This window comes from Poecile atricapillus, chromosome 1, assembly GCF_030490865.1.
Source record: "Poecile atricapillus isolate bPoeAtr1 chromosome 1, bPoeAtr1.hap1, whole genome shotgun sequence".
Classification (NCBI taxonomy): Eukaryota; Metazoa; Chordata; class Aves; order Passeriformes; family Paridae; genus Poecile; species Poecile atricapillus.
Window position 1 is genome coordinate 111756251 of NC_081249.1, and position 19894 is coordinate 111776144.

At 42.4% G+C, this 19894-nt stretch overlaps 1 protein-coding gene across 1 annotated transcript in view; it reads right to left on the minus strand.

The window, feature by feature from the left end:
• Positions 1-19894, minus strand: part of CRYBG3 (crystallin beta-gamma domain containing 3) — an 82741-nt gene that overhangs the window by 4744 nt on the left and 58103 nt on the right. The window contains exons 13-18 of the mRNA XM_058830509.1: positions 17078-17220; positions 15396-15522; positions 14316-14348; positions 10217-10326; positions 9562-9688; positions 2408-2547 (exon numbers count right to left, since the gene is read on the minus strand). Coding sequence (XP_058686492.1) covers positions 2408-2547; positions 9562-9688; positions 10217-10326; positions 14316-14348; positions 15396-15522; positions 17078-17220 — 680 coding nt within the window. The remainder of the gene's footprint in view (positions 1-2407; positions 2548-9561; positions 9689-10216; positions 10327-14315; positions 14349-15395; positions 15523-17077; positions 17221-19894) is intronic.

Here is a 19894-nt window from a genome sequence, read left to right on the forward strand (position 1 = left end):
CATTTCAGTGGGATGACTGCCTTCTGTTGAAATTCTGACCTGTTTTCTGTCAGAAAATTCATAAACTGCACTTCCCATCTCTCCTCTCCCCCTCCATTTCTTTCCCCACAAAAAGGAGAACCTCTGCAAGAGCCCAGATGGGAATAGCGCTGGTTTCAGCAGGCCTGTGTTAGGAAACTGGGGAGCCACACTTTGCAGCTTTGCCTGATTGTGCACATTAATTATGAGAGGATCTCATCTGATGCTTTTGTTACAGTTAAAGCTTTTTATACAATTCCCCTGCTCTGAAAACACACTACAGGTATTCACTCCAAACCCCAGACCCTGCAGCAGCAGATTTTCCTGTCATGAATACACCATGGAAGTGGCTGAATCCTGGAACACCCAGTTAAAGCACTGGCTCATACAGACCCCTTGTTATCTGGGCATCTGCTCAGTAAATGCTGCTCACAAAGGCAGCCTCAGGAGCACAGATCCCTTCTGTCTGTATCAATAGCACATTGCTGTGTGGACAGTGCCTCCTAAATGCCTGACTCATTAACTCCTCTGAACACAAAGCAAGTGCTGGTTTCCCCGGTTACCTGTTTTACAGGTCAGCTGCCAAGAACATGAGGGATGGCTGCACTCTGAGTCAGTGAGAAAACACCCACAGCCCCACAGCACCTGGAATTGCTTTTGCACAGTGCCCACAACTCAGAGAAACTGAGAGCCAGCCCTGCTCAGGGCTCCATGGAGCCTCCACTGTGCCAGCTGTGAGCTGCCTGGCAGTGAGGCTGGGTCCCTGCTTCTTCAAGCAAAGTCCACACCTCCTGACTAGCAGGTACTCAGGGCAGCCTGACCATCCCTGTGTCTTCCTTATACTCTGAACACATTCCTGGCTTTTTTTTTTTTTTCCTTGCCATGGTTTCTGTCAAGTCACCGAGAATTCACTGTTAACGTTATTCTTGGAGCGTGGAACAGTCTCATGTGGAATGCAGTTTCAAAACAATCATTTATCGGGAACAGAGAGGGGAAGGACTTACAGTGATCACCATCTGAAGCCAGGTTGGGCTCCTGGCGTTCAGTGACACAGGCAAAACTCACCTCTGCTCTCACACAGGCTGTGCTACCTCTCCCACACCTCTGAGAAGCCCAGCACCCTTTGCCAAGGCGGATTCCAGGTTTGTGCCTTCCTGAGGTGGCCAGCTGGCTCAGGAAGGAGCCTTTTACCTAAGCGTGGCAGCAAGATGCCATTGGAGTACTGACATAAATCTTTGCTGTTTGCCTAAGGCTGACAGCAGGCTTTGGGACAAGGAGCCAAAAAACCTCTAAACCTGCCTTCCTGAACTCTGAATCCCAGATAAGGCAAACAAACCCTCTAGGACATCCTACAATCACCTGACACACTCAGCCTTTAGGTTACCTGTCTGCTGTGTGGGATGGGAACAGGCTGTGGAGGTCTCTTTCCTAGGAAGCATGAAAAAGAGCTCAGAGGAAATCCAGCCTTTCTCCATCCCAGAGACAGGGAGGCAGCTAACCTGGCATGGACACCCAATAATGAGCAGAAATAATGAGCAGAAAGACGCAGGAGGGGCTGGCCTATTGCACTCACTCTCCTGTGCTTTCTTGCCACGTGGTCCCAAAGCCATCACCCTTCCTTTGCAGCCAGCTGCTGGGGCAAAGGAATTGAATTTCCAGACAACACACCCACTTCTGTATTTTCAGCAGAGGTTCAGGATGGCAGTGGCACAAATGTTGGGAACTCTTGTGAACTGGCAAAGCTTCTGTGGGGAAGCTTATGTTCACTATTCTTTCAAGAAAATTACAGCCTTGCCCGTGTGGAAAAGGTGGGGAAAGGTCAAACATAAACATAGGAAATGTTTGTCCCATTAGGAGAACAGCAGTTTCCAGCCACCCTCAGTTGCAGGATGAGACTCTGCAAGTTATTTGTTGCTGCTGTGGGTGTGGAGGCTGAAAACCTGGCTGAAAACAGAATACTTGGGAGCTCTTCCAAAAGGTGAGAGACGTGGAAGAGGTTAGAAGGTCACTTCTGCAGATGTAAAATGTTTACACAGAAGAACCTGGGTGTACATTCACACTCCTGGAGGAGGGTTTAACTAATAACAGAAGCAAATTACTGTTTCAGCTGTCAGATCCACCCTGAGCTCCTCTCAAAAGCTGCTGCTTCTCTGGCAGCCAGTCAGCACATCAGGCTTCCCTGAGCCACTGCAGTAGCTCAAATCACTGCAGTTTATAGCTGGCATTTTACAGCCTGTTAATAAAGGCACTATGAGTTTACACTACCTGCCTTTGAAAGTCTGTGCCTCAAACCAGAAGCTAAGAATGTAAACCATCCTATGAACAAGGCAATAATCATGAGACAACTCTCACAGTGCAAAACTGACAGGGATATTCCTTCCATACTTACAATCCACTTCTCACCCACACAGACTGGGTGTAAAAATGGAGGTCCTCGTTCAAAACAGAATTGACTGGTTCACTGAAGTGCAGCTCTCTGCCCTTGCAGCATTCCAGGCTGAACAGACTGATGGAAGGCTCAGCAAAAACCTGGGGGAGGAGGAAAGAGAAAAAAAAAAACAACAAAGTTTTAGGAGGAATAGTCTAACTTCAGTTGTTAGAGATGATGTTTGGCCCCCAGCTGAATTTCCTACAAAGCTTTTGGGTTCATGCTCCCTCAGAAACTGTAACAAGGGAAAGCCCCAAAGCACACAGAGCTGAAACAAACTGCATTTATCAGTGGCTTTGTCATCATCACTGACACAGGCCAGGCAAAGAGAGTCACCAAGTGCTCCAGAGGCCTCTGTTTGGAAAAAGTCATTTTGATCTGATTTGTATCATCAGGGCCTTGACTGCTTTTAAAAAAACCACTTTATTTACTTATTGATGGAACATGCATCTAAAATAGTGAGTCAAATCAAAGTCTATTGTCCACAGGCTTCAATTAGCTGTAGTTTACTGCAAACATTTTAAAGAGCTACAAACTGTAGAAGGTCAGAAAGGTCAACCTAAAACGGTCTCAATGTTTTTAAAAGACATTCCTATTTTTCTTCTGACTTCTTGAAGGAAGAGCATAATTAGTAAATTCTACAATCTCATGTAGAATTGAAACATTTTTCACTTAATGTCCTTTTCTACAGTTGACAGATTGCCTGTGAAAGCAAATAAAAAGATCAGTTTGCATGAAAATTTGGTGCACTGGTAAGGCCAGCAGAAAAATAGAGGAAGCAGATTTAAATACACAAATTCTGTGCCCTAGTACAAGGAACACTTGTACAACGCTTCAGCATTTTTAAGCTAAATCCAGAAGCAAAAGCACTTGCAGTTTACACCTGGAAAGGAAGATGGAACAGGTCTGACTAACTCAGCGAGCTGCCTCTCCAGGAAAGGCACCTTCTTTTAGGAGATGTTACCCTGAGATAGCTGGCTCAGGCAAAATCTGGGATTTCTCCTGCAGCAAAGACATGGCCTCAGGCGAAATAAACGAAACAAAATCTTGAATTAAAGTTGACATGGGCACTGAGTAATTAAGAGAAATTAATTTTCATGTTTGAAGAGGCACATGTAGTGTAGGGAAGTGTCTCTGAAAAGCTCAGGGGTGTGTCAGGACATATGAATTTACTTGACACTGACTCAGTGCACTTGGTATGCAGCTGGTTGATCAGATTCTGCCTCAGAGACTGCCTTCCTCTGCCAGCCAGTGCAGGGACTGCCCAAGTCATGCAACTCTGCAGGGACAGACAGCCCACCAAGACATTTTGAAAAAGAGCTTGGATCATCCACTCAGATTTTTAGAGCCTGCTGTACTCCCAAAATCTAATGTCACACACCAGAAAGGGATTAAAACCTGTAATGTTTTTATTTTGGAATGTCAGCTCTTCCCAAGTGCCTTCTGCTGGATGGGGTGGATCAGACCTACAGTGGCTGGCCAAAGGCTCACTTTGAAACCCAGACCAGCAGGCCTAGTGCAGGCAGCTACTCCTGAGGTTGTTTTGCTCAGCCAGGCAGAATCATCCCACTCCTGCCTGCAAGAGCTTTGGCACTGCCTTTCACCTGAGTGGACACCAGAAATCATGTCCAACGATTTTCCCGAGTGCACTGCTAACCATGAGAAACACCATTTGGCATCCATGTTGCTGGACACTGCTACCCAAAGCTAAATGTTGATCCTGCTGTTGCAACACTGAGGATGTTGAGAGACAGGGCTGCTGTACTAGATGGACAAGTCACCTGAGCCAGCATATCCATTTCTTCACATGAACCACAACAGCAAACGGCTGGAGTCAATTAAAATGATTCCAGCTCTGCTGTGGTTGTGACTGCTTGGACTCAGAGGTCTGAGAACTCCCTGTCCTGCTGCTCAGTGTCCCTGAGACACACACACAACTGATGACTCTGATCCCTCTGTCCCAGGGAAACCTCAGGAGAGATGCAGTGACCTTGCAGACATGAAGTCCAGCAAGAAACCAGGCTGCTGTGCCAAGCCTGAGCTCTCCTGTTTCCACAGCCATATAAAGAGCAATGCACTGATTCCTCACGTTCTGCATTCCCTTCTAGGCCAACAGCTGGCAGCAGTGACTTCGGCCTGGCTTTCTTCTCTGACTTTGTTTTCACAGCTCCATGGAAACTAGGAACAGTGAATAACAAGGTTTGGGGCTATGCTGTCAGGCTGAGAGGCATCTTATTCCCAGCCTTTCTTGCAGAATGCTGAGGAGCATTTTCACCTGAAAGGTGAGCCAAAGACATCTATATTTACCCATTCCCATGTCTAGGTCAGCATTAGTTTAGCTTCTTTTCACAGTTATTTCAAGGAAAATATCTGAAATGCCATGCTTTGGGAAAAGCTTGCCAATTATGAGAGCAATGAGCACTACAGAATTTCTTAACATGATTTTTATATGTGAAGGAACTGGCTGCCTTTGCTTAAACCAGCACCAATAGCATTTTATGAGATTTTGCTTGCCCTGTTTATTCATGCAACTGTCCAGAGAGAAACTTGAAGGGATTTATTATATTCAAGAGGCCAGTGATTAAGGAGAGCTATATTTACATACCATTTCAAGATATGAGCAGCCTTGTAAACTGTTAAATACACTGATATACTTTACCTAACAGGTGTGGTGTTCTATGGCTAACACAGCACACGGTGCAATGACACAGGTAAACCATGGAAAATCAACACTAAAAATCAACATACTAAAAATCTCTTGCACAGTTCAACTCAGCTCAGGCTTTCCCCTCAATGCTTTTTACTTTGCTTTTAGTGAAGGTGTGCAACACAATTTTTTACAATTCAGAACAGATTTTTATGCTTCACCAGCTCAGGAAAAAACCCAGAATGCAAGCATGAAGTGTTTGAGATTGAACAAGGATCAGTGCAAGATGAGCTTATTCAGTGGTGTACAGACACAAAAAAGATGACCAAAGGGCACTAGAACTGAAAACCAAGTGCACAGGTGAATTTGCACATGTGCTTAGAGCAAAAAGCATAAATTTAGCTATGGATAACTTTTCATTATAAAAGTTATGAGAACTTTTACTAATGAAGCCCTTTTGAAAAGGTCCTGCCACAAAACATATTTTCCTTCACACCTCTTTTTTTTTTTTTTTTTGGCCAACTTAGGTTTTGCAGACTTTGATAGGAAAGCCTAATAAAGGCAAAGGGAGAAATCCAAAGGGCCAGACCAAAGCCTGAGTGTAACCCAGGCATGGCAAGGGATGGGGCACTGCCCCACTTCCCATCGCTACTGACCTGCTGCTTTGCAAACAGCATTTACCAGAGCCTGAACTGGGGGAGCCTCCACAGCTGTGTTACAACATCCTTGGGAAAATCTCCACTCTCCAGGCCTGGCCAGCTCATCCCTTCCAACTGTCTGTGCTGGAGCTGCTCCTGCCTGGCTGCTCCCCTCGGTGTGGGATGGATGCCTGGCTGCTCCCCTTGGTGTGGGATGGATTCCTGGCTGCTCCCCTCGGTGTGGGACGGATGTCTGGCTGCTCCCCTCGGTGTGGGATGGATGCCTGGCTGCTCCCCTCACTGTGGGATGGGTGCCTGATTGCTCTCCTTGGTGTGGGATGGATGCCTGGCTGCTCCCCTCACTGTGGGATGGATTCCTGGCTGCTCCCCTCGGTGTGGGATGGATGCCTGGCTGCTCCCCTCGGTGTGGGATGGATGCCTGGCTGCTCCCCTCACTGTGGGATGGGTGCCTGGCTGCTCCCCTCGGTGTGGGATGGATGCCTGGCTGCTCCCCTCAGTGTGGGATGGATGCCTGGCTGCTCCTCTCACTGTGGGATGGGTGCCTGGCTGCTCCCCTCAGTGTGGGATGGGTGCCTGGCTGAGGGAACGCGGTGCTGGACAATGCGACGCCCACGGTCCAGTCCCAGCCACACAGAGTGACTCAGAGCCTGGCCCTGGGAAACTGCAGCTAGCTTTTGTATCTGATTTCTTTATTTGCCTCACAGGAATGCTGGGGATTAGTTAACACCTGTAGTTAACTTAGAGAATATAGAAATACAAGGATTTTCACGATTGATCAGAGCAAGAATAAAGAATGCTTCAGAAGAAAAGAGAAAAAAAACCCAACCATACAAAAAAAAGCACTGCACAACCTACAACCTGTATCTCATTTTTGGTTTTAGAAACTAGGAGACTGGTTTAATTTACAGGTTGAAGGTGACACTTTAGAAGGAAAGCTAATTGCTCATTGCAAGAATCCTGGGCATTTTTGTCCATGTAAATCACACCAAATATGACAGGGAATTTTTCAAAACAACACACCTGAGAAAAGGCAGCACCAGAGATGAGTTCCTCATTGCAAGATTAGCTATCCCACAAGATTAACCTCCTCAAGCAGCAAGGACTGGACAAATGCCCCAATAAGCAACCATGGCCCTGTGAATGGCCCAGCTGCCTTCACCTGCTCTCTTGCTGATGGGCAAGGGCCCACGTTTCCTTTCCATGAATCCATGGCAGTGCAAAAGACAGGTCCCTGCTGGTGCAGGCACAGAAACCTGCACCTCTGCAGCAACTCTGAACCTGTGCTACGCTTTCACCTGCCTGCAGGAGGGCTCTTAACAACAATACAACAGCACCTTTCATCAACAAGCTTTTCTGGAAGAGTGCTTTGGGACTTTTAGATGAAAGGAGATGATGAGAGACAGATGACATGAGTGTCAGCTGTCCCTTCTTTGTACTCTCCTGTTACTCCACAGCTTTCCCTGAACACTCTGAGGATGAAAAAACAGTCCAACCTGTATTTGAGCAAAATTTGAGCAGGAAAGAAAGCACAGTTAGGTCCTCCTCAAGATGTACTTTGAGTATTATATACCTTGGAGAATAAGGTGTGATGGGAGAGAGGAAACTTCATCAGGAACAGAGGAAATCAGTTGCAAAGATGTGCTAAATTTCACCCTCATGCCAGTGCACAATAAATGGGGAAATAACCAAAGTGGAACCATATTAATTTCAATTTCTTGTGAAATGGGAGAGTGTGTGTGCAGAGGGTGTGGGAGTAGCATGCCATACTTAAATACTGACAACTTCACTTTTCACCAGACAACACACAAAACATCCCTCCAAGAGCTAAGAGCTAGAGTAAAAAATCAGCCAACCTAAAATACTGTCACTACAGTAAAATCATCAAGCTATCACTAGTGTGAGCCTATTTTCTCATCCAAACCATTGTGCATTGCTCCCAAAGTTTTTGTTTCTTTGGGCTTTTTTTTCTATTTTCGCTGGACCAACTCAGTAATTTAGAAGGAAAATTTTCATTTTGTTACGCAATTGAGCTCTTAGACAAACAAATTACATTTCTGTGAGTTTTCAAACTAAAAACTCAAAAAAATTTTCTTCTTAATTAGAAGAAAGTAACTTTCCCCCCCCCCTCATTTAGTGCAGTTGTATTTGTTTGCAAATAGTTTGTTTCCATCAAAGCTGCATTTTCTATAGAATAAATGGAATGTTCCCAGGGTGGGATTCCTCCACAGTTCCACTTGCAGCAATTACATCTCACAGAAAGGAGAGCAGGAGACAATGCACATCCAGGGCTTGGTGTCAGGTTAAAAGTGCTCCTTCTCACACCTAAGCTACCAGGGGACACACCTTAGCTCTGAAAGGAGGCTGGTATTCAAAACTGAATAATGAATAACCACCACAAATGAATTCAATCAAGCTACACAACAATCCCACTTGGGAACAAGCTCACTCCTCTCTGGAAGGAGCTGACAGAAATATGCTGTAATCAAAGGGGCTCTGTTCCAAGAACAATGCACTGTGGACAATGCTCAGAATTAACTCTGGCTGCTCCTGGCTGCGACCTGCTGCGTGCTCTGGGGCACGTCTGTGCCTCACCAGGGTCCCCAGCACTACCCAGGGCAAACAGGTAAGAGTTCAGTGGCATTTTATGCTGTACAGTGCCTTTGTGAATTTGTGAAATACAAGGGCTCCTACTGGCAAGAGAAGAAGCAAACTAAGAGGTGCCAAAGCAGAGGAAGATGTGTATGAGCTCCCTGCACACAGCCTGCCAAACACGCTTCTTCCAGGGCTTGGCCCTTGGGAATCAAGGGCTGCCAGAAGTCTCCGACCATGCCAAACTTCATATTTACTTCCCCCTGAGATTACAGGCAGGGGGATTTGGATGAGGCCTACTATCACTTGATGTCAAAACTTCACTTGGATTTGGCACAGCAGAGTCCAAAAGCCTAACTTGAAAAGGGGAACTTTAAAACTTCAATCTAAAACCCAGGCTCTCAACAGGTGGGAAGTCATAGTATCTCTAAAGTTTAGTGGAAAGTCCAGCTCTCAAATTTGAGTTGTACATCCTTCCCACCACACCCATGGGTTTGGTGTTTGCACTTGCTTGGGATTTGGGGGGGGTTTTTTGGTTGGTTTTTTTTCTGTTTGGTCGATTGGGTGTTTTTGCTCTTATTTTTAAAAACTGTACACAAATGGTATAAAGGACTTCATATGTGAAAAAGCTGAACTGAATAATCACAGAAGTCTAGCTTCATAGGAATTGCTCTGAAAGACACACACCACATAGGGTGTGTTTCCTGTGATCAGGGAAGGAGGAAGAGTTTTGGAGAAGCTGGTGGCCAGTGCTAGAGAGGAGGGGGCAGAGAAGCCACTTACTTCTCTTTTACCAACAGTGTCACAGCTCATCTTTGATGCTCCTGCATAAGAGCACACCAAGATGTGGGAGAAAAGCAAAGACATCACATCAAGACTGCAGATTTGTATGTTCTGTGATGTATAAAAGGTTGTACCTCCCTTGTTCAGGAGGGCAAAATGCATTCCTGCACAACCTCCTGGCCATGGAGGATCTTGTGCCTCACTTGTGAAAACGAGAACAACTTTAAACCCAGAACACCCAAGAGCAGCTGCAGGTGACCTCCTGTGAGTGTGCAGCCTGACTTGTTCCCAACCCAAAAAACCCCATGAGCCAAGAAAACAAACCTCACTCTTCCCTAACAGGGAGTTTGTTTAGGGCAAGTACTCGCTTCAGACATCTGACAAGGAAAAGAGTTCCAAAATGTTTTGGCTTTTTTCTCCCCCCAGTAAAGTCTTACGTATTGAATAGGCTTGAGGGATTTGATTGTAGCAGTTGGGCAGCCACAGGAACTGAGGTCAACATAGAGGCCTTCTTCCAGCACACAGTGATTGTCAGTGGTTTCCCCTTCATAATACAGGAGCCAACTGCAAGAATAATGGAACAAAAAAGATAAGCTGCTCTAGCTGCTTATTTACACTGTGTTTTTTCCAAGACCTAATACTGTATAAGGACAAAAGGAATAAAAAATTTTCTTTGTTCTTGTCAAGCTTAAAGTAAGGTGACTTGAAAGGCTATGCAGCAAAGCAACCACAGCAGCAAAATCAAATTGTGTGGTACAGGAACTTCAGTTCCAGAGTAAAATGATGTTGGGTGCAATTCAGACACTTCCACTGTGCCAAAGTTCTCAAAATCTGGAATAAATTCTAACTGGAGATAAAAAAAAAGAGTCACAGTAAATGTGCAAACCTTCCCCAGGGAGAGCAAAATGTGGAGTACCCAAACCAAGGACTGGATGAGAGTTACTGAGATGCCTTGCAGGACAAAGGGTCTAAGACATGATGGAAGATGATGGGCATGTGTTATGTGCTTTCAGCTGTCTGAAATTTTGTAACATTTAAAAAAGAAAATTCATAATATTGAAAATGATGGCATGTAAAACAACAGACACTTACCATCCCCGGAGAACCTTAAAAGAACATGGTATGAATGATGTAAAATCAGAAACTTCTGCTGTGAAATCTACACATGCTCCTTGGAAATGTGTATTACTGAAAGCTTTGAGCTACAAGAACAAAACAAAACAAAAACAATGACTAGAAGGAAAAATGAAAGCAATATCATCAATGTAAACAGAAAAAGCTGTACTCTCAGAGAAGTATCCATTCAATTCACAAAGATACAATTAATTGAATGAATTGTCATTCAAAGACTCTTTCACATTTTCTACAGCTGCTTTATTTTTAGAAATACATCAAGTATTTTGTCATCTCTGGGCTGGCACAGGAGGCTTCCCCCAGTGATGCTAAGGCAGGCAGAGTTATCAAGTATAAGTTCAACTACAGCAGGAGGGGGCCCAGGTAAAAATAAGAATAGGAGGACTCAAGGCTGTTGTCAAAGTCCCCTGAACCACAGCTAAAGTCTCACTACAGCTCAGCAATCCAGTGCTCAAAGCAGGATGGGGAAATGCTGGTCAAAAGATACAGAGCTGCTATTGACAAAGTGCCCCAAAATCTTCTGTGATCACAGTGGTTGCAGGTGGCTTTTCATTTCAGAACTAGCAGGAGGATTTCTGAGGGAACTGGGGACCTCTGAGGTTCAGCCAAGCTGCTTTTGTATGTCATGGTAAAGAACTACAAGTCACAGTGAACCAGCAAGGTGTGATCAGTTCATCGCAAAAAAGCAGAAAGGCTGAAAATATTGCAGTAAAACAGAAGAAAACAAACAGACAAAACCAAACAATCAATCCCCCAAAAACCTCCCCCAAACAAATGAAAAGCCCAAGTGAACAAACCTACCCACCAAAAAAAAAAACCAAACCCAAAGCAAACCTAAACCAGAAAAACACATACAAAAAACCCCTAAAGCCCCCACCAGAACAAAAAGAAACCCTGGTATGATGTAGAAACCCTTGCTATGATGATCTATAGCAAAGACACCCAGCAAACCCCTACCCTTGGGCTGCCACTGTGTAACTGAGATGAAATTCATTTGAAAGCCTGAAAGAGAGGCTGGAACCAAATGAAAATTTAACTGTATCAAGAGAAGAGCTCATATTCTGTAATGGAAGAAAAACACGATGGCTGTTGCAAGAGCTACTTCCCCCTTCATGCCCCAAATTGGCCAAGCTTCCTGCCAAAGAAGAGAAATCAAGTGCTTTTGCCAGCACAGAGTGAGAAGGCCAAACACAAGTGTCAGCAAATGATTTTATGGAAAAGTTCAGTTGATGTTTTTAAAAGAAATGAATGTTTCCTGCTAGAAAGAACAAGAAAGGCTGAAGCTGGCCTTGCAGGCTATGAGCGCTAAGTGGAGAGCGCAGATCAGCTACAATAAAATGAATAAAGTGTAACTGACTTCTCCGTAAATACAACTGCACTGCTATGTCACAAAGCACCTATTTAAGCTGTAATTACACTGTGTTTTCTACCCAGTCATCTCCAAGCTCTTTACAAAAGGGAATATATATATATATATACATACACACTGCCTTTCTTTCATAGGCCACATGCTATGCAAAGCTTGTAAAAAAGATTCACGACTCATTTTAACACAGAATTTATGTGGTAATGAATGAGGGTCTTAATTTGACAAAAGCTGTGGTGGAGCAGTGATTCCTCAGTGCAAACACTGCAATTAGTCTCCAGCTGCAGCCATCTCCACTTTGTCAGGGTCTGACATTACTGTGTGAGGTTTCGCTTCCCAAAACTCCAACGGATAGAATATTAAAGTACAAATGCAGAGTTGCACAGCAATTATCTCTGCTCCCTAAATCACCTGTACAAGTCACCTGCTGTTGAAAGAGGCTTTGTTCTTGCTGGGCAAGGCTTTATTTTAATAAATGAAATGAATGGCTTTGCAGAGTTGGTGATTTCTTGATGTACCTGGTTTATTAGGAAGCTTGGCAGGTGGAAAAGGTCAGGGGAGTTACTGAGAGACTTAAGAAAATTTTGCTGCTTTTCAATTTCTGATAAGAACAGAAATGAAAAAAAGACACACTCTTACAGACAGTGCATACAGCTCTCTTAGTTCAGACATATGCTCATTAAAGGTGGAAGAATGTATTATCATTCAAAATAACCAATATATGACGTATTCAAAGGTCAAACAGCAGGATGTTTAAGGATTTGCCAGCTCATGTGCACCATGCTTAGAAGTTCCAAACTAAGAGACTGGTTTTCATGTAGAAAACTTTTATTTTACTCTGAAAATGAAATTCTTGATATTTATCCAAGAGCCTGTCTTTTACTTATCCTAAGCGATTAAATATTTTCCCATTAAAAATTACTCAAAATATTTCCCCTCCTATAAGAACTGTAGTGATACGAAATATGTTCTTTCTTCCCTAGCCCCAAGGCAGAATCCTATGAAAACCAGGATTGTGATAAATCAGGATAGCATTTTTTTCATAAATGGTATAAAGACTGTTATTAAAGACCACAAGAGGCAAAATGCAATCCAGTACACGTCAATATTTATAGCTGTCTGTGCATATAAACACACACAGAGAGATTTTTTCACATTTCTGGAAATAAAAAGCTTGTAAAGCACGATTCATTGAAACTTCAAAGGTTTGAAATTAACTTAAAGGTCTGCAACACTGGAATTATACACTCAAAGAATAGATTTTGGGAGATCCTGAAAAAACAGAAGAACTGGAGATGGAAATAAAATGATCTTCACCTGTTTAGACCCCACCAGTTTTATGTGAGTCAGTTATTTTATCTGGTATCATTTACCAAGACCCTCTGGCCAACATACTTGAAAGTCTTTGGATTTGGCTGCAAACTGCCATGTGAATAGGTTGGGCAGGAAGTCAGTGTTTAAGGCTAAAATAATACACCAATTATGTCTTCAGACAGGAAACATTTCCTGCAGTCCTGGGTTAATCATAAAATGGTAGAATTGGAGAAAAAGGAGGGTGTGGTCCACCTGCTGAGTAACACAATGCACAACATTTCCCATCCAAGAGAGAGAAATTGTGCCCAGATGACAAAATACTTAAGTTTGCTGAAACAGAACCACAGAGCATTAAAATATCTTTTGTCTCAAAGTAAGTCACGTTTCTTTCCCAATTTAATTAAAATGCTTGTCAGAGAGAGCAATAAAATCACTCAGATCATCACCCACGCTAGCAGGACAGAAAGAGATCAGCCAAACAACTCATGCTGGACAGGGGGAGAGCCCAGCTGGGACAGAACATTGCAGGGGACACAGAGCACACATGGTGATGAACACAGAGCAGGTTTGTGTTTCAGAAAGGTAACTCAAAGGTCCATTAATGGAACAAAACCTTGTAAGCACCAGACTCTGAGACCCTAAACTAACTCATTTTTGAGACTAAGAGTGAATTATAGGGACTGCTTTCTCTTAGTAAGTTATCACCAAGTTCGACAGAACTTTCAGGGAAACTGTCAGAATGTATCACAGATTTATCATGATCAGGATGTGTCCAGTTAAGCTCTGATGTTACTATAGCAAAAAGGGAGCCTTTAAGGAACAGCTCCACCTGCTTGGAAGACTTTGGAAAGCAGAACTACCAGCATCCAAGACAAAAAAACCCAGCTTCCAGGTGTTGATGCATCTGCAGGTTTGAAATATGCAGTTCAGTTTTCTGCACTTTATATTTTCATCTTCACACATAAACACAGGAGTGACAAGCTGGATGCAATGCAAAATAATGGAAAGAAAATCTGCCATGAAGAGAAGGATGAATGGATGGGAGGGTGAGTTCCCAGAAACAGGAGGAAAAAAAGTGGGAAACAGAAAGCTGTAGAGACCCAAAGTGACTCAAAACCTATTGGACTGCCTGCATTTTTGGGGACAGGATACTAAAGGGTATGATCTGGAATAAAGCAAAGAGCAGAACACTTAGCAGACTTCACTTTTATCCATCTACCAGTTTCCTCCATCACTGATTTGCTGTAGCAAGGTGACAATACTGAAGTGTCACCTGAAATTACTGAGATATCATCTGAAGCAAGGCATTTAACATTATCTGCATTTAATAATTAAGTGTAGTTTAGTACTAGAGACTGTTATGTAATGCCAACATACCAAATGTGGAGGCTCATTTGTCCCAAGGGGCTCCTGCAATAATAAATACATATACACATATTAGAAAACCCCAACATTAATTACAATTAATTTCCTAGGAGACACATGAAGTTACCTGAAATTTGTAAAGTATGAGCTCAGGAGCAGAGGAAAAAAAAAACTTCCCAGGCTCTTGGCACAATTTTCTTCCTCAATTTCTGCCATGAGCTGCCTGTAAACTCACAGTTACCTGCCTGATAGTTCAATGCCTTTCACACAGAGAACTTCCATCAGCATTAATTAATTCCCATAATGTGCATTAGAGACCATGAAAGTGTCTCTGCATTTACTTTTGAGGCTGTTTCTTGCAAAAAAGCAGAATTGAAGCCCATAGAAGACACCTCTCTCAACATGTGCTCTTCATAATAAGGTTAAGCATTTCTTTTGCATTCCTATAATTTATTTCTTATTAATAATTTATTACTTATTAATAATTTATAAACTTATTACAATTTAATACTTATGGCTGAAGATTGTCTTTGTTTTGCATTAGGGCTTTGACAGTTCTGGCACTAATCTGTTTGGGTGAGTTGGCACTAGCATGGATTGAATAATGGATTAAAAATATTTCCTGTCTTTATTCACTGTATCTAGAACAAATATTTTAGCATAAAAGTAAAAAAAAAAAAAAACACAACAGAATTCTATTATGTAACAACACAGGTCAGATAAATTCTCAAGTATTTTTAAATACATTATCAATTACTATGTTTTAAGACAAATTAATCTTTCCAGGCCAGGTTATTTTCTCCATGTATGCAGTCTGCCAAAGGGAAATATTTCTTATGAACTTTCCCTGACAATTTTCTCAAAAGACAGAAAGATCAACAGTGTCCATTTAAGTCTCCATCCTGAAAAGACTCATTATGCCTTCCATGATTGCCAAACAATCTTTAGATTGTTTCCAAGCAAACAGGTTGTTATAATGTGGGCTCTCCTGTTTAATTATTATTAATTAAACATATTAAAAATATGATTGAACTCTGAACTCCAAAGGTCTCATTTCTTTTAAGGTTTTTCCGTTAAATTCTGGTAACTCACCAACTTCACAGGTCGAATTGACATGATGGTTTTACTAGATCCTCCCCAGTCAAAGAAGCATTTGTATTTTCCTTTCTCCAATACATATTGTTCTCCACAGAAATATTTCTGCTGATATGCCACCCACCTGGAGAGTGACACAAAAAATTAAACTGAAAACATTGCATTTTTCTGAGTAGTTTGATGACAATAACAGCAAGTCAAGCACAACAGAATGACCACCTGGCAGAGAGTGCAACATTAAACCTGGCGAGAGGCACAAAACTCACACATGCTTGATTTTCTGCTCTTCCCTACTTTGACAAACACAAGATTTTGGGCGTCTGCTTTCACACCAAATTCATTGTGAGATGATGCCCTGCTCAGAAATTCAGAGGAACAACGTTTAATTGATAACTTTTTGAATCTCTCTTAACTGAATCTGTTTGGCATCCCCCCAGCCAGGGCTTTCTTACAGCTTTTCCAGCTGGATTTAGGAAAAATGGTACAAAGAAGAAAGAGAAGTAACTGAGGAAGGCTTGATGAAATTAAGCAAAAGCTTACAATAGCTGGCAGTTCAAGCTTCTCCCACCCTGCTTTCCCTGTTGCAGTTTAAGAAAGAAACCCCCAACTAGAGGGTCCTTCTATCCCTGCACAGTGGCAGAAGCAGGTGGGGAATAGTTAGACACCTCTAAATCACCCACTTTTGGTGATGCATTCCTCTCTTACTCACCCAGCACTGGGACTGTTATATTAGGGATATAACAGGGCATGTCCTTAGCCATTTTTACTTTTATCATCCACTGGTGAATCTGTTTGCTTTTAATTTATCTAATATTTTTTTTTTTAACCTCCTGGTGCTCTCTGCTAGCACAGTCCCTTCAGCAGCAAGTTCCAGAAACTCACTGCCTCTGCTGTAGGAAAAGCTTTTTTCCTTCCCACATCAAAATCTGCTTTAAAGAAATCTCCAGTTCTGTAAAGCATTTCCTCCAACTGTTGTCATGCAAGATTCTGTGAACTGCATTAATCTTGTCTTACCACCTTCAGGATTTTGCAGCTCTCATTTGTATCCCTCCTCTCCCAACTGAGTCTCAGCCTTTCATTCCTGCACCTAATCCTCATGAGACACTAATCACCAATTCCTACATAAGCAGTTCAGGTCCCTCACTTCACAGTTCCTGATCCCCATCACCATTAGGGTAGTTATGACAATATTAATACTGCATTTTAAAAATTACTATTAAAAGTTTGAAATCCACATGATTCCAGTGCTCCTTTTCCTTAATAGCTTTTATGTTTTAGTTTTTATAGTTCTATAAAAATTATTTTAATTTCCAGCACTAGCAGTCTGACTTTATTACAAAATACAGCACATCTCATCCTTTCTGGACAGGCTCTACCTGTCCCAAAAGTTATACCAGTTCTTGATATATCTCAAATATCTTTTCAGTATTACTGCCATGAAACCATGTGACTCCTCTGGGGGAACATCACAAACTTTCTATGAACAAGAATACTCAGATCCAAATCAAGGTGTAGGAAATTATTATTTCCTTTTCACTCCCCAAGGAAATTTAATGAAACACTTTTCTCCTCCAAATATTTCCCACGTGGGCCATGTGGAATATAGTCTGTCAAAAGATGCACCCAAATGTACACTGAAATGTTTAGCATGTTCCATCCACATATTTGAGTAGACTTACACGCCACTTTTGACAAGAATCGACCTTGTCTCGGGGCCAAACCCAGCCTGCTCCAAATCAGGGATTTCTTCATTGATGATGTCAAATGCTTTCCCATCTTCATCATCAGACTGGAAAAGTGCCACTGAAGACTCTATGAAATCCTAAGAGGCAGAACAGGAGTTAAAAGACTGTCACAGCTCAATGACTCTGCACAAGATAAAACACTTTGGGAAAGAGTTGTGGCCAGAAAGACAGCATTTTATAGAGCTGTGAAGGGACTTGGCTCCCTGGTGGGGATCTTTATGGGATATTTTGGTATTGAAGTTCTGGAATAACTGCAAGCCTGGAAATCTGATTCAGGGGTTTGCACTGAGGAGAGGAAGAGCCTGCTGTCCCTGAGCACCATCCTTTCCTCTCTGAGGATGGCTCAGAGTGCAAAGAGATGCCTGTGTGGGAAGGAGAAGAGTTAAGAGGAAAAGTGTTTAGCACTGATCTTCCAAAAGCCTCACAAATAACTACTCCAAGCACAACCACAACTATAGTTTTTTACTAAACTTCTCCTTCCTCATCCCTTCCCAGCAACATGGCAATAATTATGGAGAGGAAAAGCCTGGGCAAGATCACCTTTCCAGCACAAGGGGTTTGTACTTTTTGGATACATCCACTACAGCTATAAATAAATCCTGCTTAACACTGTCACATTCTCTCTTACATAGCTGTGTGACACTGCTTTGTGCTTTCAGCCAGCTTAGTTTCTTGGCCAGATTACTTGCACAGCTTCAGATTATTTGAATTTGGGTTTCAAATCTTCAGCTTTTTAACCACTTAGCAATTTTAAGCACACAGTTCAGCTGCTGCTTGGGAAAGGAGAAGACAACAATCCATTCACTTTACTCCTTTTACTTTTAACAGAAAGCACAAACTCAATTTCAGTGTTTCTCCATCATTCAGCAGAGTTATAAATTGAAACTAAGTCTTGCAAACAAGAAACAATTGCTGTCAAGCAAATAATGTGGTTGACAGAGAATCACAAACATATGAGGACTCCACCATGGGACACTAAGCACAGAAAACAAAGATTTGTAACTATCAAAAACCACTTAGAAATTAAGGCCAAACCAAGCATGCAGCCAGATTAATTTGGTCACGTGAACCAAAATTCCTTATCATTATTCATTGTGATACAATCACAAGGAATAATGCAATTCAATTTTAGAATGAACATTTCATGTGGCTCAACTTCTCTGCACTGTTTACAGGACAGTAAAAGGTGATGGAACAAATTCTGTCATAAAACTGGTTTTCTTACTGTGTTGACCACTTCCTTCCTTTCTTCATTTATTTAAATTGTTAAAGTTGTTGCAACTATTTCAGGTATACACTAGAAATTAAAGTGCCAGGTCTGGAAAAATCATCATGAAAATCTGCAGCTTCAGACTAGTTTTTAGGGAAAAAAAGGAAAGAACAACCAAACTACTGCAGTATTACTGCAAATGAAAACCAGCTACTCTTAATATTCCTAAAGCAAAAGACTTCGTAAGAGTACCCAAAAAAGTAATTTAGATCAAATCTACACATAATTTCCTTAACTAAGTTTAAAATACTGAAATATATCCACAGTTGTAATTAAATTTAAAACATCTTTCAAATTCAGCCATCATTCTTTCCTGCCTGAACTTCCACTACAGCTTCTCTTACAACAAGCAACAGGAAACATACTTTGTAAGAAAAGACTTTCAGAACAAGGCAGATCATTCTACACCTGAAAACATTAGTGGGAAAGCTCTGAAGGCAACATACTCAGAAACTTTGCTCTTTCACTGAGCCATGGGCAAACCCCAGCTTGAAAGGCATTTGGCACTGCAGAAAAGAAGCAAATGCTGCTGTCCCCCAGAGCAGCTCTCAGTTCAGACTGCTGCCTGCCCCCAGGAGCAGGCTCTGCGCTTGACTCAGGTGTGTTCCACACAGATGCTGACAGGGAGCTGGCAGCAGCTGGAAAAAAACAATTCCACAAGATCTTTTTCTCTCTGCTTCCCAAACACCCCCTGAACCCCCCATGAGCCCTTGTGACTGTTCACTGCAGGAATATTCAAGCCTGCCAGAAGCTGAGAGCCCTCACAACGTGCCCACACGTGCGCTGGGGAGGGAGGACGTGCAACAACATCCCTGCGGATTCTGAGACCATTGCAACCTTCACCTTGCTTCCCCTGACAGAATTCCCGAGCTTGGGGAGAAGAGCCAGGACATTTGCTGTGCAGTGAGGGGCCCTCCAGCACACCAGAGTTTGCATTTCTGCCCAGGTCCCCTTGAAACAGAATGTTTGGTACTGAAATATTTTCAAAAGAAGTGTGGTATGCAAAGTCACAAGGGGAGCATATGGGCAGCCTGAGCTGCACATCGACAGGGAGGCAACCTGCTGGTCAAGCCAAACAACACAATGCCAGGGCCATTACTCATTTCACTGGCAAGCTGCTGGTTGCCTTAAGTTATGTGACAAATTCAGGGGAATTACTCCTTTTCGCTTCTATTATCGATATGTAAATATTTATACATATTTATAAGCCAAGTGGAATGATATATGTTGATACATGACTGTGAATGATACATGTTTTTAAAATGTTAATGACTTCAGCCTTCTGACTGTTCTAGGTGGCAAGTTAAATTGAATAAATGACGTGGAAGGTCATTCTTGCTACCCACAATGCATGATTTAAACTTGTATTTATGTCCTTTGCCAAGAGGAAAATCTAAAAAAGACCAATTTAAGTTGCTCAAGTCTCCTATGTACAGCTGGAAAAGAGAGAAAAACTAAGATTATTAAGTAATTGAATAGGA